This window comes from Podarcis gaigeae (assembly GCF_964106915.1).
Source record: "Podarcis gaigeae genome assembly, chromosome: 1".
Lineage (NCBI taxonomy): Eukaryota > Metazoa > Chordata > Lepidosauria > Squamata > Lacertidae > Podarcis > Podarcis gaigeae.
The window spans coordinates 35,468,568-35,493,782 of NC_139678.1; the positions used below are offsets into that span (position 1 = coordinate 35,468,568).

The 25,215-nt window shown below is 41.7% G+C and overlaps 1 protein-coding gene across 2 annotated transcripts in view; it reads right to left on the reverse strand.

Moving 5' to 3' along the window:
- The window catches only part of ARHGAP5 (Rho GTPase activating protein 5), a 38,055-nt gene extending 15,338 nt beyond the window's left edge, over positions 1-22,717 (reverse strand). Inside the window, exons 1-2 of one of the 2 annotated variants that reach the window (XM_083740943.1) lie at positions 22,490-22,717; positions 1,240-5,114 (exon numbers count right to left, since the gene is read on the reverse strand). In XM_083740943.1, coding sequence (XP_083597069.1) covers positions 1,240-4,941 — 3,702 coding nt within the window. In that variant the 5' untranslated portion in view covers positions 4,942-5,114; positions 22,490-22,717. Of the gene's footprint in view, positions 1-1,239; positions 5,115-22,051 lie in introns of both variants that reach the window. The other variant, XM_083740942.1, reaches the window with a different exon arrangement.
- Between the last annotated feature and the right edge of the window lie 2,498 nt (positions 22,718-25,215).

Below are 25,215 nucleotides of genomic sequence, written 5' to 3' on the forward strand. Positions count from 1 at the left end.
ACAGTTTGCCTGCACTATATATACTTTTAGAATTATTATTCTAAACAATATTTAATCTTTTTTAAACTGCTTCTCCGTGCACAGGAAATATTAGAAAAACCAGAACGAATCCCCATGAAAGTCCTTCAGGACCAATATCTTTTCAAAACTAACCATACAAGCTACTAAAACATGTAGAAAGATGGCAAAACGTTTTATCTGCAATGCACACTTATTCAGTAAAGTTCTTCAACTGCCTGTGTCAAATAATTATCTGAAGAGAAAGCTAAATAGTGTCATAGGCAGGTTTCCCTGCACAGTACTCTTTTGCATACAGCACTCTTTCCAAAAGTGCAATCACAGAAGAGTTTCAAGTTGCTTGCCCAAAGATTGCACAACAATCTACTATGCCCAATGACAATATACATCTATATAACATCACTGTATCCTGGTTATGTATAAGACTCACAGCTGGCCACTGCCAGGACAACGCAACACTGGACTAGATCTGATCTAACACAGCACAAGACCATAAAGCAATAGCTGATAATTCACAAATAACTGTATTACAATTTGAAGGGAACAATTTCTCCTCCCACCCTTTCCACATTCAACATACAAAGTTCACAAAACAGTTATTTCAAATGTTGACCTCACTGACATCTGAAACACTACATATTTATTATCTTTACAATGGCCAGTAATAAAGCACTGACTATGCTAAACCTGCTGTGCACTGAATACATGCTGCTTTCTAATTAAAAAACAAAGCAAAAACCTGAGCCCGACAACAGCAGTGCATTCACCAATAGGAGTAACATTATCCTAGTCACTAAAATATGCCAGTCTGAATAGCCTTCTATATAAATTTGTCAAATCTAACCAGAAATATAGCTGACATTCCTAGAAAGATTCTGCGATATGAAACAAAGGCATTGGGTTGTTACCAAAACTGCATGAGCTGAAACAATCTATCCCTCCTCCCCATTCCCCTTTATACCTCTGAAAAGCTTCTTCAGGCATCAAGGGGACCTACCAAACAAAGCACCCTGAATCATCCAAGGAAGAGAAGGGAAATCACCCCAAATCAGACTGAGGAATCTTGTGTCCCTTTGATGCAAGATCCCTCCATCCAATTTTCCTTGGGGCCTTTTCCCAGCCAGACAATGCAATCAACATTTGATAAGGTCAACTTGCACAACTCCAAAAAGAACTTAATGCAAAGTTAAAATTAAAAAGTTAGTTTAAAAAATGTCTTACTTTTTTGTCTTCTTTAACTTTCTGAGTTTTCTTCTTCATCTTTTTGTCATCTAACTCTTGATCTGATGTAATAGCAGGGTTATCAATGCCACCTTTCCATGTTTCCACTGGGGACAGAAGGGGATCTTCTTCACTGCCACGATGTCTTCCTTTTCTTTTAGTTTTAGATGTTGTAAAAGCTTCATCATCACTTGCATCTGAATGTGCTCTCCTATAATAAGATTTGGCTTTGATGAACAGTGTTTTAGATTTGTATTTGTATTTTGAAGGTCTTCTTTCGCCGTGGGTCTTTGACATTCTGTCAGGAAATCCATTTTCTTCATCTCCTTGGGTATTATTTATAGTAAATGAGTTTCGAATTTTAATCATGCGATTCTGACTATCATCTGGAATTGCGTAAATATCATCAGTAACACCTCTGTGCTTGAAAATGGTGTCTATAGGTTCTGCATAATTATCAGATTGATCAAGATCATCAGATGGTGCCAGAGTTGTTCTAGTTTTTCTTGGCTTGCCAATACCTGCCTCAATAGTTTTTAACAGGTTTGGATCTAGTTTTTTTACATTGGGCTTGAGTGCAACTGGTTTTGGCTTTATTGGAGGAGGCACTTTATGGTTGCGTTCATGATCATGACAGTTAAGTGGTGTGCTATGAACAGGGTATTCATTACCTTCCAAATCGAATCGATCTTTTGGGATAAGCTGTACATCATCCCCCATAGGGCTGTAAGGAGGTGGGGCTTCAGTATCATCTTCTGAATCTGGATAGTAATTGTATGTAAGAGCACCTCCTCTGGGAGAATGCAGGAAAACATCCTCAGTTGTATGTGTTGCCTCTCTTGTACTATCAGACATATAAGAATTTTCAATCATGTTTTTCTTCTCTAAAACATCACTGAAGAACAATGTGAAAACCTCAGTCTGACGATGATATTGAGATAAAGAATACAGAGCTGTAAATTTAGCTGTAATCTCAGTAGCTATATGTTCACCTTCCGTCATTAATTCTTTGATAGCCTCAATCTCAAAAAAGTCTGCCTGACTATCAGTAACAGCCACCAATTGGACAGGAATCGTATCTTGTACTTCTGAAAGAAATGCTCGAAGCATTCCCATAGATGCCTTCCGTTTAGCAGAGTAAACTAGTATATACCCATGAACAAGTTCATCTTTTCTTACACCAATTGAAGAATGATATGATAATATTGTTATTTGTATTCGCCTCCGTTTTTCACCTATAATTTTATCCAGCATGAGGGAATTATTCTGGCCAGCCTGAGCAGCACTACAGGAATGAGAGTCAAGAAAGGGTGAAAGAATAAGATCTACACTGAATGGATCTCCACACATGGCACACATTACAATTCTCAAATCAGCTTCCGAAAGGTCTTTAATTGTAGGAACCGGACTTACAACATCAAAATTGTGTTTAACTGCTTCCAAAACTCCCCGCAAAGCTTGTTTTATTTGAGCCTCATTAAATTTACGTGGGTAAGTACCAGCAGGCACATCTATAAAAGGACACTGCAACTTGTTTGCCAATTGCTGTCCTTGGTGTCTCAAAATCGGCAAGTGCTTGCTAGCACTGTCTCTTTGATTAGCCAGTATTAATGTAAATGGAAGACTGGCCATATATTTGTCTCTTCTTATCTGAGATGCTTCGGTCCTGATTTTAGTGATCGACTCTCCAATAAAAGCGAGTGATTCAATTGAATTAAACACACAGAAACATCCATGTGGTTTGAAGGCAGAAGTCCATAAGTGACTTAGAAGATAAGGTGACTTTGCATCAACTGGCCTAAGATCAAGTTCATATATCTTTCCATCTAAGGCATACTCGTCATCCGTGGATTGAGTCCGAATCTCATTTGCCAGCTCTTGTGCCAGACCATCTTTACCCAAAATGAAAATATTAACTTTATCAATATTGGCACTATCGTGATATAAATTTAAGCGACCGTGGTCCAATTGCAAGAGGCTTCTGGCAAGCAACTGTTCTACTTTAATGTCCATACAGTTTTGGCCACTGAGACAGGTTTCTTTAGTGGGATGATATACAAACCCTATGTGTTTTAATAGAAGAGATTCTCTATCAGGTGCAAGTTTCTGTAAAGCTTTGTATCTAGGCTCTTCACTCAGAACTGCATGAATTTCACTCATTTTATCAGAACTAGGTGTTGCATTCAAATCCAGGTCATAAAACAGTTCTGAATGCTCAAAGAGCATTTCCTGAAATTCCTCTTTGGCTTTTTCAACAATTTCCCGTTGATGTCTACTATATACTTCTCTACTATCTGCCTCTGTAATATATTTAAAAGCTTCATCCTCCATTACAAAACACATAACTTCTTCCCAGGGTTGCCCAGGAGAAATGAACTGTATTTTTTCAAGTGTTTTTTTGAACTTCTCCTTCATTTCAACTCTCCTTTTTTCTGATATTAGATGCTGCACGTGGTTTTGATAGACTTTTTCCGCTTCTAGCGTGCTCAAAAGGTCAAATGGAATTCTCCTGTCATTCACTTTATCTATGTGATCAGTTTCATCCCAGGGTGTTTTCTCCAGCACCACAAAACATAGTTGGAAATCTGGCCTTTTTTCCATTAATTTCAAAGCTTCAGACCAGCTCAAATGCTCAATCTCTTCAAGATTTGACAGAAGTGTGTTAAAAGCTCTTGGTAATGTATTGATGTATTCATCTCTTCTTTTTCTTATATGCTCTTGCTTAAGCTGCTCTATGTGTTTTGAAAATGTATTTTTGGCCTTTTTTGTTCCCTCTAAATTAATGTATTCTTCATAATCTGGGTGATTTTTCAGTTTATTACTAACTGTTTTCCAAGTGGCATGATAGTCTCTCACAGTCTGAACAAGTTTCTCAAATTTATCTGTTGAAGTCACAACAAGTTGCCTCTGTGTTTTATAGGCATCCAGATAGGGAATTATTTTAGGCTTACCCCGGGTTTTATCCATCATTTGTACCAGTGCAGTAAAACACGTCTCAACGTTGACATTGAATCTTGCTGATGTTTCTACTACCAGAAGGTTCTTCTTATTTGAAGCAAATGCCTGAACCTCTCGTAAATAGTGTTCCACACATTCATCACATTTAGTTGCGGCTATTATTATAGGCTTTTTAGATTTTGATAGCTGAACATAGAGGTTATTCACAAATTTAAGTTGGTCATCAAACTTCCTATTGCATCCTTGACTTACATCAATGCATAATAAAAATCCATCAATGTTTAGCTTCCCTTCAGGCATTTGCTTTTGCTCAAAGTCTTGCTCCAATCCAAGCTGATCTGTGCAAATATACATAAGTTTTTCTGCTGACTGCAATTTGGTTGCAGCTGCACGCTTTATATATGGTTGTAAGTTCGTACTCCGATGAGGCAGAAAAGTCTGATCATCAATGAACTCAGTCTGTTCAATAACATGAATCTTGCAATCTATTCCATCCTCTCCACATTGTGTTACGTCACCCCAGTACAAAAAGTGATCATTATTAACAACTCGTCCACCAAAGTCAATTGTGCTAAGCACAGAGGTATGTTCGGGGTAATATTCATCTGCTTTTGAACGCACAAATCTATTGCACAAACACGATTTCCCAACTCCACAGTTCCCCTTATCCTTTTCGGTCCCCGAAAGTCCAATCACACTAATAGCATAGGAAGGGGGACGAGGCTCTTTGTTCTTTGCCATCATAGTGTTCTTCTCATCCTTCTGTAGTTACCAACACAACCAGCTGTAGTGTTCATTCTTAAAAGTGCTTCTACACACTAAAAATTTATCTCCAATTTTTTAAAAGTATTTTCAGTTCTTCTTGGATTCTCATGCTTGCAATAAACTTATATGTTCAGATCAAGTGGTGCATATTTCTGAAAGGGAAAGAAGAAACACTCTGTTAATTACAGTTACCTATAGGTCTACTTTCAATGTTTCAATAAATTCAAACACACACACCTGATGCTTTTAACCAAGTTAGATATATAAAAATGGGTATGTAGCTCACATGTCCACACTTAAATGCACCTTACATGCATTTAGTGCTCTTATTTTAAGCACATTTACATGAAGAACATGTTCCATCAACATCAATGGCACCTGCTTCCAGTTAAGATCCCTGATCAAACAAAGACAATCCAAGGAAACATACATGCAATTATATGTGGTCCAGTGTACTGGGGTCCAAGTAGGATTCTGCTGCTCAGAAAGAGCAGTCAATACTCATCAGTGCACTTATAATGCTTATACAATAATGAACCCTATCCTCCAATAATTAGATAACCAATGTAAACCTAACCTATGAACTTGTCTGGGAAGATAGTCACATAAAGCAGAATGAATGCAGACAGTTTCAACACACAAAGCTCTTTCTACTGCAATATTGCACTGATTTCAACTGAACTTATTTATAATTAACAGCATTTAGAAACGGAACCTAAAATATGTTTAAAATGCATATGTTTCAGCATGGGTGATTTTTCTCTCCTTTCCAAACAATGAGGTTTCAAAAGGCAGAAAGTTAGCAAAATAAAATTATTTTTTTTAAAAAAAAAAAACAGTTCAAACAGAAACCTGGGGAATATATGAATAATTACAAACATTTAATAAATCTAACTTCCAAGTGTTACCAAATAAACAGTATGATGACCAATGACATCATTTGATCAAAGTATAAACCGCCACAGGAAGTGTGTGACGGGAATGGAGTTGCAGTGATAACCTCCTAGCAGTGGTGCTACATTAACTGGGACAGGGCAGGAAAACGCGGACACAAGGTTGGGGGAACTCAGGGTGGAGATGGTGATACCATTAACCTTGTTAACACCTCAGCCCACCTACTGCCATTCTACTCCCATCCCCATGTGCCTCTGCAAGACCTCACATAACTGACTCCATAAATAACAGATTATTAAGAGTCTGATGTTTATGGAATGAAGATGCTATTATTGATAATGATATCCAATACCTCAGTGTGTATATTCATCTAAGTGGTAACTGTTTCCACATACTGGCACAATCCACAACGTGTGTTTACACAGGGGCCCCTTGTCAACAATGACATTTGAGAAGCTCTACTGTTCATTGAATTGCTTCTCCAAACTATATTTAAGGTAATAATCAGATTGTCAGTCCTTTCCCCCATAAATTCAGAAGATATTACAATTTTCTGTAAATAGTTCTCAAGAAATGTTTTCTCTTTCCTGCTCCTCTATCCTTAAAAAGAAAAGTTAACTAATATACAATGTAGAGAATAATTAATATATAGGATGATTATATGAATTAGCAATAAATATTTTCCATATCACAGGGACGCGGGTGGCGCTGTGGGTTAAACCACAGAGCCTAGGATTTGCCGATCAGAAGGTCGGCGGTTCGAATCCCTGCAACAGGGTGAGCTCCCATTGCTCGGTCCCTGCTCCTGCCAACCTAGCAGTTCGAAAACATGTCAAAGTGCAAGTAGATAAATAGGGACCGCTCTGGCGGGAAGGTAAACGACGTTTCCGTGTGCTGCTCTGGTTCACCAGAAACGGCTTAGTCATGCTGGCCACATGACCCGGAAGCTGTCTGAGGACAAATGCTGGCTCCCTCGGCCTATAGAGTGAGATGAGCGCGCAACCCCAGAGTCGGTCACGACTGGACCTAATGGTCAGGGATCCCTTTACCTTTACCTTTCCATATCACTGAAAACAATTACAAGGAAGTATTTATAATAGCACAGAGCAGCAATTTTTAAAACTATTGTACTGTAGACCACTGTCCTAGTTTGCTTGCTCTTACTAATCACAGAACCTATGTAATGGCACTTGACAACTATTCCAAGCTTCTTCCTAATTAAAATTCAGGCACCTCTGCATTCTGATGCAGCTGTACTAAATGCAAAAGAATGAACACAAAGGGGACAAGAAAAGGGGTGAAATTATTCTAAGCAGAGGATAGGTACTGTTAGTGACAGAGAAAGGGACAAATCTGAGAAGTTGTAGCATTCAAAACATTACTCAATGTAGATTCCTATAATACAGCCATAGCATTGAAGGTTGAATGAGAGATTGAAGGACAGTGACTGCTCCCCAAGGCAGCTGCAAAGAGAGCCACTATTCAACTTTTACTGACCCTGCTGAGGGCCAACTAGCTCATTCTTTTATTAAAACTGATCATTCATGAATCAATTATGGAAACCCATACCCAAATAATCTGTTCTATCTGCTGATTTTATTATAATGCACCAGAGTTAAGAGAATGAATGACTAACCAAGCACTGCTTAATATATCAGTGGGTCCAATGGACCCCAGTACCCACGAGCAAGATTCCATTCACACGGCACTCCAACTGGAGTGAGGAATGGGAGGTACACCTTGCATATTCCTCTTTCCCCCTAGAGTCCTCTGTATCTCCTGAAAATCTTCTCCGGAAGGTTCGGAGACACTCCAGAAAAGTGTGAGGAGTGGTGCCAGTATGTCGGGGGGAGGGGGCTACTGGTCCCTTCCATTTGCAAAGGGCAACCCTAAATCCAACCCTCTATGCTTAGCAGCTTTGAGCTACCTTAGAAGTAGGAAAGCAGGACAGAAATGTTGAAAATAGAATCTTCATGTGTGACTTTTAAATTTAAAAAAAAATGCTGAGTATCCACATACGATAGGATCCAGAAAAGTACACGCAGAGCTCTTCCAATCCTTTCCCTGTTGTAGACTCCCATGTTTCACAGCTATCTGAATTTAAGAATCAGTGGACCTTCTGGACAGAACATGGGGTGCTGCAGTGGAAGGAAGGGAATCAGCAGAATTCAAGAGTCCCCCTGCACAAGTAGAAATACTTTTCTGATCACACATGGTACCTCAGCATCCAACCCAAGGAGTTGTTGTTTTTTAAGTTGAATTTAGTACATGTGTTAATTACTTATAGTGGACATAAGCAAAGATAAGTCGTAAGATTGAAACACCAAATTGGGGTTTTAATTTGGTAACCTGACTCCAATAATATACGGTACCTATGCATATGTGCCATAAACAAAAACTTAGAGCAAGTCTCTAATTGACTGAGAGCATACACCCATCAAAACCAATGTCCTAAATTGTAAATATTTTGCCTGCAATACAATAAAGCTAGAGTCAAGAATTAAATATGTATCTCAAGTTTACTTTAATTTCACCACAGCAATTTCCACTGCCAAGGCAGGAAAATACTGCTCAGTTTAAAAACCATCTTGCCTCAGTGGCTGCATAAACCACTGCACAGAAAACATACACTAATGAGTACTCAGTGCTCATCTGCACAAACATGTAACTTCTTTTGATTGGGGCCTTTATGTGACCCACATTTTGGTTCATTCTCTCCTCTCCTAAAATATACTGAGTCACTGGCATAATAATAGTTTGCAATCAAGACTATCCTTTGTATTAATGATATACATGGTTAATTTTAATCTAGTGCCTCAGCAGTTGTCTACTGGGGTACTCAAAGGCTTTTTTTCCTTCTGAAACAAATATTTGGAGAACAGTTACTGTTCTGCTTGAATCTACATTTGAAATCATTTTTTCCTAGAGAAACTTGCTTGATATTGTGTTTTCATGGTTCAGAGACTAATTGCCATATTTGTAGTGAGGAAGGACAGATGTAGTTTCCTGCGTGACAGATGGCCTGGTGACCACGGAGGACTGTTTTGTCTTCCTCTGTAGAATGGAGTGTTTTTATTGAAACATATTCCTCAGCCTCCAGCAAGGCATAATTTACTCATTCCTGCTCTCCTGTTGTAGCACACAATCTGGATTATGTTGGTTAATCTGCTCAGAGTATCTGAAAGCATTCCAGTCTGGCACAGTTGTGATATGCAGTTTTCTTCTTAACCCTCTGACCTTGAAAGCTTAAGGGATGCTCCATATATACCACCCCAAACTTGGTAACATAAAAAATGCAAATATCCTTTAACTATCACACATGATTTGCTCCTTTAGCAAGCATCCTCTTTGGCCAGTCTAGTGTGATGCAGCTGCTACTCCCTTTCAATTCTCAATTTGTTTGGGCCTTGCCCTCTATACACATGTTGTGGGGAGAGCCCAGAGGCACTGGGCATAAAGAAGAGGCAGTAGATGTATCTGCCTCACATCCAGTACTGTAAAGAAGCAAGCTGGGACACACAACCATCACACATTTCCTTATTCTTAATCAGAAGAACTGACACTCAAGTAGTCAGTGGCAGCTGTCTCACATACAGTGTTCTATTTACAGAACAGGGTACAACTAAAGCTGCAACTCATGTCCTTATTTTTTATATCTCAAGGACAAGGCCCAGAAGAACTGAGAATAAGGAAATGAGTGCCAGCTGAATCTGCCTCACAATTACTGCTGGGCTCCTGAGGGAGTACCAGGTAGTTAGAATGGCTGCCCTTGCTACTTGCCAACACCAGTCCCCTGTGCTGTTTGCCAGTGCTATTGGTCACCCATCAGGGCCTAACCAAGATCCAGGGGAGACTTTCTTGGAAGAAGAAACATGGAACTCCATGGAGAAATCCAGCACAGCTAGGGACTAGGACAGGCATAGGCAAACTTGGCCCTCTAGATGTTTTGGGACTACATCTCCCATCATCCCTAGCTAACAGGACCAGGGATCAGGGATGATGGGAGTTGTAGTCCCAAAACATCTGGAGGGCCGAGTTTGCCTATGCCTGTACTAGGATGAGCCCCACAGTCATAAGAGAGCCCAAAATTTCAAGTACTATGGACATCTCTCCTGGGCCTCTGGCAACCCCTCCAATCACATCCAAATCCTGCCTTTGATTCTCCACCACAAGCTGAACAGCAAAGTCAGCAGCGGACCCAATGCGAAGTCCAGAGTAATAGTGCACATTTGACTGCCAGGAGGAGGGTCAAAGAAGATTTACCTGAGAACAATAATCTAGCAGAAGTCTGTGAAAACGGACTGGTAATGAGGATGTAAAATATAATGAGGAAATGAGAATCAGTGTAGAGTAGTGGTCAGAATGCTAGACTAGGACCTGGAAGTAAAAGGTAAAGGTAAAGGTACCCCTGCCCGTACGGGCCAGTCTTGACAGACTCTGGGGTTGGTGCGCCCATCTCACGCAAGAGGCCGGGGGCCAGCGCTGTCCGGAGACACTTCCGGGTCACGTGGCCAGCGTGACATCGCTGCTCTGGCCAGAGCCAGAGCCAGAGCCGCACACGGAAACACCGTTTACCTTCCCGCTAGTAAGCGGTCCCTATTTATCTACTTGCACCCAGGGGTGCTTTCGAACTGCTAGGTTGGCAGGCGCTGGGACCGAACGACGGGAGCGCACCCCACCGCAGGGATTCGAACCGCCGACCTTTCGATCGGCAAGCCCTAGGCGCTAAGGTTTTACCCACAGCGCCACCTGCGTCCCTAGGACCTGGAAGATCAGGGTTCAAATCCTCACGCAACCATGAAGCCCACTGGGTGACTTTGGGCCAGCTGCTGTTTCTCAGCCTAACCTACCTCAGAGGGTTGTTGGGAGGATAAAATGGAAAGGAGGGAAAGTGTCATATCAGTGCCACATAAGCTCTTTGGAGAAAAGATGGTATATACATGTATGTATGTATGTATGTATGTATGTATGTATAAATAACTATAATTATCTCCATCTCTCCTACATTCTTCCTAGTATGATAAGTCCTGAGCAAGCTCCATCTCCCCCTCTTGTTCTACTCCAGAACTAGGTGCTGGTCACAGACATCACACCATTGGTACCCATCTACCCCAATAAGTCTTTATAGTAAGGGGAATGTTCTAGGGAAACTACTAGGGAACCTTGCCCAAGACACTATCAAACCAGGTGCTGTCTATCAACCATAAAAATGGGGCTGGTGAAGGAGTGAGTTTCATTTCCTAGCCTACTGAGTTTCTAACCTTCAAAATGTTTTTCTAGCCTGTTTTTTACTCATAAGAAGGATTTGGCAAAGGAGGGATGAAGCACTTGGTCCATCCTTTGTCAGCTTCTCTTATGAGTAAAAAGCAGGCCTGTAAAATCTTTTGTAGACTAGTAATAAGGCTGAAATACGCAAGAAAACACAAGTTTAAGGATGGCATATCACCCAGCAAAGAATAGTCGGATATCTTGGTTTGACTAAGTAAAGCTAAAATAAACTGTAATTTCATACATAACAGGAAACTTTAGATGAAATCAATTCTGAATGAAAGCCGAATTTTTTGCTCTTTTCTCTTATGCCTAGAGAGGGAGAAGGAATGTGACTCTAAGACTCACCATGGCTCATTTGTGATAATTTAAACCATGATGTAGATGCTTGGCTGGTTTAGGTTTCAATTTATTTTATAACATTTTGGGGTTTTTTTGCTGCAGCAAAAAATCTCAAACAATGTGGCTTTCACCAGTGTAGACAATGAGACTACTTGTGACCACAAGAGGGCACTTTCGCAAAAACCAAAAAAACACCACAGCATGTCCTTCAGGAGGCACTATTACAGCATGTAAAGGCAGCTTTGGGGACAAGAAAGACAGGCATATAATCAACATGTCAAGCAGCACACTGGTACCTGAAAATGTGTTGGAGACTATTCTCTTGTGAGATATGGGTACAGAAATAGAAAGAAGTCATGAAGGATGGCATATTCCAGCATGAGTAATCAGTAGAATGATGTTTGAAAAAAGCAGATATAGATGAGGCAAAAAGAGAGTAAAGTCGGTAGTAAAGCTCCAAGACTGGGCGTCTTGATTGAGGAATACGCAACAGGGATACAGAACAAAAAGTCTGTAGTCTAAACCATAAACTAATCACTTTTAAAATAGGTAACAATTCTGCTTTTTCTGAATGAAAAGCAACCATCATTTGAATCAGGGCCCATCACTGTTTCCTACCAACTGTTATCCCTGCTCCTGACTGATATTTGCCACCAAAGGTTCTATTTACTCTCAACAGCACAGAAACCAACTGGAAGTGATGTTCAAGCACTTCTCTTATGTTCCCAAAACAGCAGGTAGCAGTTATTTTGGATAAAATGCAATTTTTGAATACTTTTCAACAACCCCAACCCCAAGTACATCGCAATAATCTTCTTTCTAGCATGGTTGACACAGGGCCACTTAAATACTGGCTCCTCGCTGCTGCTTTGCTCCTTCCCTTGTGCAGCTGGCGAAACAAACCAAGAAAGTTGGCTTGCAATAAACATTAGCAAAACATGGGTGACAATGGCAAATCAGCTATGCATCCAATAAGAGAGCTCGATCTAGGAGTACTCCTAAATATTTAACTGATTGTTAAAAGCAAGTGTTTATCTAATCCAGAAAAGGACATCAACTACAGAGTCAACAGACCTCCCCATCATCAATATATTCAACTTCTCTGGACTGAGTTTCAGTTTATTCACCCAAATCCAGTTCAACAGTGACCTCAGACATCAGATTAGAACAACAATTACTTCATCTGGACTAGATGAAAAGGTGTTATCAAAATACCAGTTATTAATGTCACTAGCTTTTAAACCCATATGAGTGTATCCAATGTTATGCGAGCAGAAGGGCAAGGTCATGAAACTGACCTTTCCCCACCTCTTCTTCTCCCTGTAACCCCGATCTGCCTCATCTGTAAATTTGGGAAGGGGCTACCAAACATTGTGGGCTGTTTTATAGGATTGCAGTGCCTGGCATGCTCTGGTACATGGGCTCACGAAGAGTCGGACACGACTAAACAACAAGTGGGAGGCAGAATCATCCGATACCTGAAACCTAGTGAAAGTGGTGCAAGATTCATCCACATGATTTAGGGCAGGATTGTCCCTCACCATATCATATCCCAAGGGGGGGTTGAGTTTGCAGCTCTGCATGTATACACTTAAAAGTTCCTCTGGTAGCCCTCTTTTTAACCATACATTTTGGAGAAACAGTTTATGGGCGAAAGGCTTGATTATCAATTGTTTCATCAACATTTTGTTGCCCATGCTGTTGTATTTGGATCAACCTGGATTGTAACTTAGCTAGTTTGGTGAGAATGTCACTTTGCTCATTAACAGGAGATGCTACACTAGAATTTGTCGTCTTGGTTGCCAATGGAGTTTTACAGAAGCCACTTGTTAAATTCCCAACTCCTGACATTCAAGGTCTCTAAAATAAGTATCAGTTGTTAGTAATGTGTATTAAGCATATAGGATGAGCATATGAGCACAATCATAGTTAGCAAGGAAGCAGCATCCACTGAGAACAAGTCAAAGGCTTTCTAAAGGCCAGTTTCCTTAGGAGCCTTTATTGATTGAATCCTTCTGAAAAAAGTTACTGAGTCCTCCCTCCAAGGTGACCTGTAGAAATCTAAAGAAATTAATTGTCATAGATAATTCAGTCACTAATTAAAAATTCCCCCCTTTCCTTATGATATACTGCAAGTTGATGAGAGTTGCAACAATTATCTGAATATGATAGCTGATGCAAAACTTGTTTTCTAACCAAACTCTAGCCATATTTTAAACTGACCAGATAAAACTTAGAGCAACATCACCTTCACAAGAAAAGAAGTGTGATATATGAATACGAATTGCCCAGTTCCTCGGGGGAGGTCAGAACCCCGAGAACTGCATGCAAGGGGAGGAGAGTAGGATCCATCCATCTGGAAAGCTGTGATGTTGCTTGCATAGGCAGAAAGGCTGGAAGAGTGTGACACTGAATTCCACTCATAAATGTAAATTCATGCAAAGACCACCATGAGCAAGTGAAAAACTTGTACATTAAAGCTGCACTCACACAATCAAAGCCCTGCTACCTGCCCCTTTGCTGCAGCTTTTCTCTTCACACAAGCTGCAAAGCAGACTAGGAGGCCAGAGTTAACCAGAGCTTCCTGTTACATGAGTAGCAGGAATAATGGTTAATGGCTTCTAAAGAAGCCAACTTTCTTGGTTTGTTTCGCCAGCTGCACAAGGGAAGGAGCAAAACAGCAGCAAGGAGCCAGTATTTAAGTGGCCCTGTGGCAACCATGCTAGAAAGAAGCCAAGAATATAAATTGTTGAAATGATCACATACTTCACTAACCATCTTCCTCCTATGCATTACTTACTGAGTAAAATAGGAAATAATTTCTTAGAATTTATCAATCAGAGTGACATTAATTGTTCACCAACACTGATTTTTTTTAAAAAAAAACACCTTAGATGCCACTAAATAATTCCTAGGTATAAGTTAGCAACCAGGTACAAGGACTCAGTTATACAGCTATTGCAAATATGATGCTTAATGAAGCCTAAGCAATTGGGAGGAAACTGCAGAACTGCATGCTGTTTCACTTATCCTACTCTTCTGAAGAACAATTTTTCCCTACCAAGCTTAACCACAGTTAATCATTCTATCAGCAGCAATGTTAGCTGTGAAGAAGACTAACCAGATTTCTTCTTAACCCAAGATGTGGATCTACATACTAAGACATTGCTGTATGTTTTATTCAAGTAGACCACAAATACTGACCGATCCATGTTAACTTTTTCAGGCATTAACATGATTGATAGGAGAGTTCTAGTGTCAAAAAATGCAGTTTGGGAAACAGGCATTTTGCATTTATAAATATGCTGATGATTTTTGCTTTGTATTAAATAAAGTTTTATTGGCTTAACAGGGAGAATATGAATGGCTAGACCCAGATTAAATTGGGTCATGGTTTAGTCTCACAGAAATCAATGGTCTTTAAGTTTGTTATAACTAACTTATCCCATTGATTTTAATAAAACTAAAACGTGACTAACTTCCTCTGAATCAAGCACTACAATATTTAACCGGATAGCTTAATCAGAAGCTTTTGTTTTATTCTAACATGAATGACCCATATTTGAGCTGCTGGGTATTTCAAACATTCAGTTTTCAAATGAAACAACAGCCACGTTCAGGCATGCAAACTCTGTATCAATAGACAAGGGCGCACATGCAAGTCCCATCCTTAACAAACCCAACTGCATCAACTCTTAATGCTTAATTCTCTGCAGAGAAGCTGAATGAATTCTTTGCAACAGTCCTCACAGCAGAAGATGGAGGACAGATCTCTGTGCCTCAACTAACTTTTTATAGGAATGGAATCCGAAGAACTGAGGCCAAGGGTGGTGACAATATACATGTTCCTGGCCTTAAAGTTAAATTACAAACGTACAAATCACCATGTCTGAATGGCATTCACCTTAAAGAACTCAAATGTGAAGTTGCTGATCTTCTAACAAAAATATGTAACTTGTCCCCTATATCAGCCTCCACACCAGAGAACTGAAGAGTGTATAATTTACGGTAACTCTTTTTTTTAAAAGAGAATGCAGGAAATTACAATCCAGGTATCTTAACATCTGTTCCAAGAAAAAAATATGTAAAGCATAATTATAGCGTTACCAGGCATATCAAAGAACAAGTCATGCTAAAGCAGAACTAGCATGGCTTCTGCAAGGAAAAGCTCTGCATCATTTTTAGAGTTGTATAGATAGGATTGAGTCCATTGATACTGTATACTGTACTTAAGACTTTCAAAAAGCAGTTGATAAAGCACCTCACCAAAAACTTCTAAGTAATAGACTTAATAAAGGTGCTTAAAATTATGCATGATTCTAATACTAAAACCTGGGGCCATCCTATGAAGGTGAAAGTTGAAACATTCAAGACAGAACTAAGAAAATACTTCTTCACAGAAGCACTATGGATTCACTCCAATGAGATTAAGTGATGGCCACCAATCTTGGCAGTTTTAAAATATTAGACCAATTCATGGAGAACAGAGCTATCACTGATGACCATGGTCTACCTCCATGGTCAGAAGCAGTGTTCCTTTGAATACTAATTCCTGAAAACTGAACAATAGGGAGAGTGCTCTCTTGCCTGCAGACTTCCCATAGGCATCTGGTTGGCCACTATCAGAACAGTATGCTGGACTAGATGTGTCTTTGGTCTGATCCAACAGGGCTCTGTCTTAATCAAAATCTCCCTACATCAAAATATAGTTGTCAGGATTCCATTGAAAGAATGCAATTTTTAAGTTGTGGATATAGCCATAAAATCATCTAGGGCTTTTACTACTGATTCCCAGTTCCCTGTTTGAGTAGCTTGGAATTACAATCTCCCCACCACCCCTGGTCGCAAAAACAAAAAAACCCTTGATGGAAGCTGGGTTCTTGGCTTCGCTGCATGCTGGGTCATGTAGTTTCGTTCCTCCTGTTTGCACAGCAATGAAGCATTTCCCCAGTGTTACATTGTGAATCCTTGCTCGTGACACCTATAGACAACACGATAACCCCACCAGCAATACGGCTGAGTGGCATTATGCATATATTTAGTTTGTGCAAATTCAACTCCATAGCAGGACATCTGTCGTTCCTGCAAGAGTGGCAACGAACCCTTTTGTTTTCCTTACTCCTCCACCCCTCTGCTAGGATCCCATCCACCCATCCAAAGGTCCATTCCAAGCTTTTTCTTCTCATCTCCAGGACTTGCCAGCCTTCATCTCCCTCCCCCCGCCCCACTGCCTCTTCTTCCTTGTTGTTTTTTTATCATTTCCTGGATTCTTCCCCTTGAGGAAAGCTCTTTCCCCCAACCAGAGAGGAGCTCTCTAGGCTCATACATGGAGGAGTGGGGGGAGGCAGCAGAGAGACTAAAGAATGATATGACCCAGTGAGAACCCAGGCCACCCATTGGCACTTCCACATCTTTGCCAACAAGTGGTGATGCCTCACAGCCAGAACAGGGAAAGGTGGGGAGATAGTCACACACATAAATCACTTTATGTGTGATTTAAGGAAATGCTGGCTATACCTGATGTAAAATTTGACTGTAACATATTCCATTTCCTTAATAATCAGCTGCGGCTGCTTTCCAATGTGCAAGCCCCCATCCCATCCCACCCCTAGAACTTGTGCTGGTTAAGAAGATGACAGGGTGACAGAGACAAACAGGCCCACTACACAGCATACTGTGTCTGGGTCAAGAGCTGTAGAGCAGGTGACTTTTCTTGCCACCCTTCTCTGTTTCTATTTGGTGTCCTCCTATCACAGAGAGTTGGTAGGGGAATAAGAAGCAGGGAGAAGAAAGGTGCTGCAGGATGCAGACTCCCACCAAGATTGTAGCATATTTCTGATATGAGGAACCCAAGGCTTATAGGTGTGAAAGGCCTATAAGGGGAACCTGTCACCCTCCAGACATTGCTTTGATCAGTCCTGACCTTTGGTCATGTTGGCTAGGGCTGATCCGAGTCCTGTACATCTGAAAGGTGACAGGTTCCTAACCCCTGGCCTAAGCAGTATGTACACATTGAACATAATGGCCATCAAGCATAATAAAAAATGCATTCACGGGCCTTTGACCTGATCAAGTAGGGCTCTTCGTATTTTCCTCCCTGTGTGGAGGTCTGTGGGCTTTTATTCACATTTGTTTAAATGCAAGAATAATATCTCACACTATGAGGGAGCCTGGTAAAGCAGGATCCTTATTCATGCAAGGCATTTAAGCAAGCCTAAAAAGAAATCCTCACATATCTTGGCCATTTAACATGGAGGAAGATAGAAACAGAGCACCAAGGGCTGCTGGAACACTGGGAGCAGGGTTTGCATGCCCTTGCTCTCTAGCTACACATACAGCATTCACCTGTTGAGGCAAATGTCTGAACACACCTAGTGTAGACACAGTTTTTGACAGCAAGTACATGCAGAACAGAGTCAGAGTTAACTAATGATGCAGACCACAGCCAGAGTTAACGAACTGCAGTAACTGCTGCAATTCATGAGCACATATATGACTAAATATGTTTGTACACAGTAATGTTGGGATCCAAAATGTTGTTCCCAGGTCCATCAGTGCTAACCACTACTGGTAATTTGCAGGCTGCTCATCCATTTTCTGAATGCACTGCACAAGGTGAGACAGCCCCTCACTCTTTTCATAACTTTCCCCTGGAATGAAGGTACCGGTAACTTGAAGGGAGAAGGATCCCATTTTGTGTCTGGCATGAGAAGCCAGCCTACCCTACTCCATGTGTTTTTGCACACAGAGAATTTAGGAGGGGGTAGTCTCATCTTTCACTTCTTATCAGGCGTTGGATTTAAAAACAACTTTTAAAAAAAACCCTCTGTTTGAGTTGCTCTTGCTGCTTCCAACCTTCCACCTAAGCCTAGCAAGAATAATCATATCCTTCTTCACACTAGATATTGATGAAAGTTGGAAGTAGCAAGGAGAAAGCCTAACAACATGCTGGGAAGTAAAATCCTTACAAGTCTAAGGTGCAGAATGCCCCCAAAAGACAAAATACTCAAGCTCACACACTGACTTCTGTGACCTCAACAGGTTACAGATTTCATTACTCAGTTTCTAAGCTTCAAAATATTTGTACAGCAGATTCACAGTGGAAAAGACTCAATCCTTTCCCAACTGTTGCTTCCACATCTAATGCAGAGAAACCAGGTCACTTAATCATGTGTGAGCCATACATGATTAATAGTGTTGTGCAAATATTATGGGAGGTTTTTTTGCTTTTTAAAAGTTTTAATCAACTCTTAAAATAAGGAGTCCATATGTTCAACGATACTGATAATTAGTATAGTTTCAAATGTTTTCCTTATATCAAGTAAAAAATAAAAATCAACAAATGAATTATTTGGACTAAAAGTAGCTTTTCAAAATAAATATTATCAGTTTCAATGACTACATATTGCCAATGTAAGTGTTTGAGCACATTGTCCTATTAAATATTTCATAACACACTGTCAAAGTCCTTCCAACAATATAAGTACTCCCTGCAGGAGAAATTTGTTGTATCATTTGATTTACTGTGGATATATATACATTGTTGTCAAATATACAAAGAATCAAAGTAGTTATTTCCTTCTCCTTTCATAAAGTTAGGGTTTAAAGTAATTAAGGCAACCAACTAAGTTATAAATATTAAACACCTCATATTACAAAGACCAGCTAACTTAAATAATGGGCCAGCTCATTTGATAATATTAAATAAATTTTGGTAAGCCTGACTGTTTCAAACCTATCTTCTAATGAAACAGATATTAGAAGTGAACATGAACAGCAAGGTTCCAAGGTGTTTCACAAACCCATCACAAACTTTACTTATACCAGTGTTCCATAAAGTGTACAGACTTCTTATAATAGTATCCTTAGTAAATACAGCAGAACAACTCCTTAAGAACTTTTTGATGAAGCTTTATATGTATATGTGTGTACATGTATATATAAAACATGCACATGCTTAGGAAGTGAAATCTTATTACATTCCTTAAGATCATGATCTGTTAAAAAGTCACACTAGACTATTAAGATCATGATCTGTTAAAAAGTCACACTAGACTATTAGCAGACTAAAAATAAAGAACTCATCTAGAAATAACAATACTGAATCTTCAACACAGGTCTTTCGCTAAACTGTTCTGAAGTTAGTGGTTTATGGACTACAGAGTATATTATTACTGATTAAAATAGGCTCAGTGGGGGGAAAGATGTGATGAGTTATAAACAGAAGAGAAACAAAAGAATTCAATAAAATTTTACAACCTGCAGATTGAATAAATTCTTGATATTTAAGATGCTGAATGGTTGTATTTGCACTACTCTACTAGAACTCACAAAAGGAAAATCTTGTACAAAGAAAAATGCTTAAATGGTCTTGCAAGTTGTAAATAGCATTTGAAAACCAATCCACAAATGAAGGCTGAATACCTGGATTAAGCTTTAAATCTCGTGTGTGTGTGTGTGTGTGTGTGTGTGTGTGTGTAAAAACAACTATTTCCTCTAAAAATGTGAAATCTAATGTTGCCCAGGTAGATCACCAATGCAGCGAGACCTCTTCCTCTCCCCAACAGCCCCACTTTCTTCAATCTGCTCCTCAATTCTGGAAGTGGATTTTGATAGTCAGCAGAGGGCTGCAGGAGGAAGGGGAGGAATAGGTCCTCTTGCACAAGCGGAAGTCCACTCTGCTGGTGAATGAACACGATTAATTATCACTCATAATAACCATTTACTTAGCTCATTACATGCCAAACAGCTAATGGTTTTTAACATTAAGTTAGAATTAACTAGTGAAGCTTAGAATTAACTAGTGTTTACTCCAAATTTGGGGCATATGATAGAGTAGCATTTTAAGAGTTGAAGGCTACAAACCTAAACATACTTGCCTGAAAGTCCCATTGAATTTAGTGTGACTTCTGAGTAAACATTACAGGATTGCATTGCAAGGGGGCAATCCCAAGCATTCTTAAGATTTTTTTAACTCAATGGGACTTTGTACAAACCATGCTTGGGCTTGCACTATAACTGATGTATCGTGGCACTAACTTTCACAGGCAATAGTCTTTATACGGTACTCACAACTAACTTTACCAATTAAAAACTTGTGGGCTGAAATCATTAATATTCTGAAACAAATATATACTACATAAAAGAAAATAAATACATATACTTGATTGTAAAAAAATACATAGTTATCCATGCCATAGAGATTCTATTATGAACTCTCCATTCATTTTTAAATGGTGATCACAAATATGAATTCCATAATTCCTTTCAATGAAAACTGTCTAAACAGGCAGCTAAAATGAATGTGCAATTGATCCACAAATGTTTGGATCAATTGTACTGCCTTTTTTATTGTGCAGTGTAGACTTAAGAAATCTCTGCCAATTGCAGTATCTAAGCAAGAGGGAAAATACACTAATTATCTCCAAAAGCCTAAACTTAACATGCACACCCACCCACTGGCCTATTTTAGTCTGGATTTAAAACATTTCCCACCTACTTTTCGGGCAAATCTGCGGCACTGGAGTTGCTGAAAAACCTCATGCATAAAAGGACATATGGGAAGGTTTCCACACTTTCCCCTTCTCTTCACCCTCCCACTGAAGTTATTGTGCATCTTTCCCACGTCGAACTGTCACTCCCAGACTCCCATCTAGAGCTTTTCCTTGACAAGAGGAAATCCGGGGTGGGGGTGTTTTTTTGTTGGCAAGAAAGAACACGAAAGAACTGCAACCAGCAACACACACAGCCCCCGCCTCCTACCGCCGTTTCCAAAAGTCCTCCTATCCACCCTATGGAGTTGGGAAGGGTTGGAGGGGGAAGAGGAGCAGGCCACTCGCGCCTGAGAGGAAAGTTTGCTATGGCGAGATGGGGGGGGGGAGGGAGAGGGAGAAAGAGAGAGACGACCAGAAAGAAGAGAAACGGGGGGTGGGGTGCTGGAGAGAAAGTCAAGAACGGAAGACCTACGGTTATTATTATTACTATTATTAAAAAGCAGAAAGAATGGAAGGGGGGGTCAGGCAGAGAAAGAAAGGAGGAGGTAGGTTGCCCCTTTCCTTGTCGTCTCATCTCCTCCTCCTCCTCCCTCGCTGGGGGGGCCGTGACCAGCTGGCAGCCGCCGCCGCCACCACCAGAGCCTGGTAGAGCAGGCTCCGACCCTCCCCGCCGGCTCAGGCCTTCATCACCTGTCTGGGACCAAAGCAAGTAAGCAGGGGAGGCGTCCGACCATTCCCCTCCCCCTCCGCGGGGTGTGTAGGTATGGAGCAGACTCGGACGAGGCAGGAAGGAAGGAAGCGAGGAAGGAGAAAAGAAAAGGCAGCTCCGGTCTTCCCAGTTCTCTCTCACTCACTCACTCAGCAGTTCCTGCTGCTGCTGCTGCTGGCGGCGGCGGCGGCCCCATCCCTCCTCGGAACTGGCGGCAGCCTCCACCTCTCCGGCGGCTGCAGCAGCAACCGCCCCGACTCCCGAGCCCCAGCGCTGCTGCTGGCGGCGACGGCGGCGGTGCGGCAGCTGATGGGGCTGGGTGTAGTTGTGTGTGGGGAGGGGGGTGGGAGTTGGGAAGGAGGAGCGGTTTCTTCCTCCTCACCTCAGTCTCCGGCTCTCCCGCGGAACCATTCCCGGGACTCTCGCTCAGCGCCGGCGGCTCGTCGTCGTCGTCCCCTTCCCGGACCCGCAGCTCCCTCAGAGGAACTCCCGGCGGCCTGGCCCCATCTCTCCTCCTCCTCTTTCCTCCTCCTCCTCCTCCTCCTCCTCCTCCTCCCTCCCTCCCCGGTGATCTGGGCTTAGTAATGGCGGCGGCCGAGCCTCCCCGGCACTGGCTTCACCGACGGAGCCGCTCGCCCGCCCGCTCCCTCGCGCTTACGCTCCGCCGCCGCCGCCCCCCTCCTTCCCTCGCTCCCTTGTTTTCCCCGCCCCCACCTCTAACTTTACCTCAGCAGCTTTTCCCTGCCTTTCCCTCCCTCCCCCCTCCTCCCAGTTCTCGCCCCGCTGCCGCGGCTCAGCGCGCGCGCCCCCGAGGCCTTACCCGGGCTTTTGCGCGTGCGCGGCAGAAGGACCTTGTGTAGAGAGACGTTTCCGTTCCTTCCACGGGGCGGACGTCGCGAGGCTCCTCCGGTGAAGCCCTGCCCACGCGCTGCCGCCGCCGCCGCCATGCGCGCGACACAGCAGCCTCTCGGGCGCGAGCCTGGCCGGGTTGTATATGTGTGTGTGTCTGTGTGTTTTCCTTCTTCCCTTTCCCCTCTGCTGGCCGAAAGCGCCGTCAGGAGGAGGAGGAAGGGAGAAAGGAGGCGGTCCATAGTCCCCGCCTCAGCCCCTGGGATTTTTTAAAGGAGTGTGTGGAAGTAAAGAAGGAACATTTTGGGACATGCACACACACCCCGCGCGCGGTTTATGCCCGTAGCCGTAGTCCTTGGAAAACCTGTGGTTGCATCCTCGGCTCTTTTTAAGGGAGGGAGTGGGCGAGCGCATCGCCTGCGAAATGTGCCCGCGACTGAAGAGAGGAAAATCCAAGTGGGCAGTTAACTAAAACTCCATACTTGAAACTCCAGTCGCTCCGAATTAATACCTTTTTTATTATTATTAATCTAGCCATCCACCCAAGCGTTCAGGACAGCAACTGCAACAGGAGAAGTGACTTAAACAAGGCTAGCCGATAAACTAACCAACATGGAAAGGGGAGTTGAACCTTCCCATCTGAGCTTAGCTCGAGAAAAGTTAGCAACAAGTGTATGAGGACTTTGGGCAAAGTGCCCTCTGGCAGCTCCCCTCCTTTATTGGGGGGGCAGCATATTAACCTGGCAGGAAGAGGTGGAGTCAGCCATGGGCATAGCCAGGATTTTTGTTGGGGGGCATAACCTCAGTTAGCTTTGTATTTTTAATGAATTTTCTTGATTTGGGGTGGCAGCTGCCCCCCCGCCAGACTACACCCATAGAGTCAGCAGTGTGCCAGGTGATCAGGATGTGTGCGTTCTTGAGCAGTTCTGTTCTGAAACTGAAGTGCCCCAAGACTGTATGTGTGATTTAACTTGCAAGGAGAGCAACAGGGAAAGCCCCCTGCGTTGTGAGACAACACTGGTGTAAGCTGTAGGCATTTGCCACCCACAAACTCCCAATTAATTCTGGAGTCCAATGCCATGTCTAATACAAGTAACACCTACTTGGCCACTAATCTCCCACTGAGAGTATATGGTTCCTAGGCAGATATCAATTTATTTGTAAATTTTCTTGCACATTAAATTCTTGGATTTCTCCGTTGATTTCTATGCATGGCTTTCACTTCCTTTCTTGTGGCCATTAAAAAAAACAACTTCTGTCTGCGAACCACAGTAACCTATTCAAACAATGAGAGAATTCTTTCTTCCCATTTTATATTTGTGTTTCTTCCTCTTTCATTTTCTTGACATGCTATTCCATTCCCACCCACCCCCACAGTTACTCTACATTTCATGCTCACTGAGCATGCATGCTCAGTCGGGGGGGGGGAGGAGAAGGGTTCTACCTTAGGGTTTTCCTGCTTGTGTTTTTTGTACTTCTGCAAACCTTGTAGTTCCTCAGAGTCTGTCAATACCCCTTGTGTTGGGATAGTGTTGTTTTGGCTACATAAGCACTGACACTGTCTCCTGAAGATCAGAAATACTGCATTAGGTGGAAATACTGCATTCCATGGAGAGCCTTCTCCTGACACACAGACTTCTCATGTGCAGATAATATTTAACATGACAGAATGTTCAAATACATTAAATGTACATTTATAAGCAACAGGTCTTCCTGCGTGCCAGAGAGTAGCATGCAAAGTTCTCCTTCAACTAGATGGTTGGTCAGCTTGTTTCCCAGGTAGAGATGGAAGAGAAATTCTTTAAAAAGTCCCTCCACCACCCAGCATTATTGGAAATACAATATAATAATAAGTGCATGGGATACTAGAGTCCTGTGTATACACATCTTAGTTCTGGATTCAAGGAAGTGGAGTTGATATGTATCAACCATGTATGAACAGAGAAACCAATACAAAACACCTTCACTTGCAGATTTCTTTTGCTAAATCGCTATTAGATTATTGAAATAAAACTCATCAATGGGAAATATGTGTTGTTCCCTTTCTCTGCCAGAGGCAAAAGAGCACATGGCACCCTGTCCCCTCCACCAGCTGCATACATACCATGCATTGAAAGTACATTTCCCTCCCACAAAGAATCCTGGGAACTGAAGTGTGTTAAGGGTGCTGGGAATTGTAGTTCTGTGAAGGGTGAGTGACAGTAGCCAGCTGCATTATTTTGGAACCTAGGGCACAAAAATACCAGAGGTATGTAAGTAGAGATGTTTCCTGATGTTACTGCCCCCACCACCAGTAAAAATGCAGTAATAACAAATTAACAATTTGCTGACATTTCATGACACGCATAATTGCTGCCTGATTCTGCCTAATGGTAGGACCACCCTGTCTCTGAGAAAGATGTGACAATTCATGGTGAAATGTTTGCAACAGCAGTCATAATTAAAATTAATGTGTTTATTTAATGTTGTGCTTCAGAGATGGTGCAGAATAAATTTGAAATTCCCTATCCATTATTTGCAACACCAATGTTATTCTATTGTGCTTCCTTCAGTTGCATGGGCTGTGTGCTTTTACCTGTTTGTTCTACTGCTTTTGATTTATTTACTTTGTATTTTCATTTTAATTGTAAGTTGCTGCAGGAAGAGTGTACTCTTGAAGGTATGAGATACAAATCATGTAAACAATTAAATCCAGGG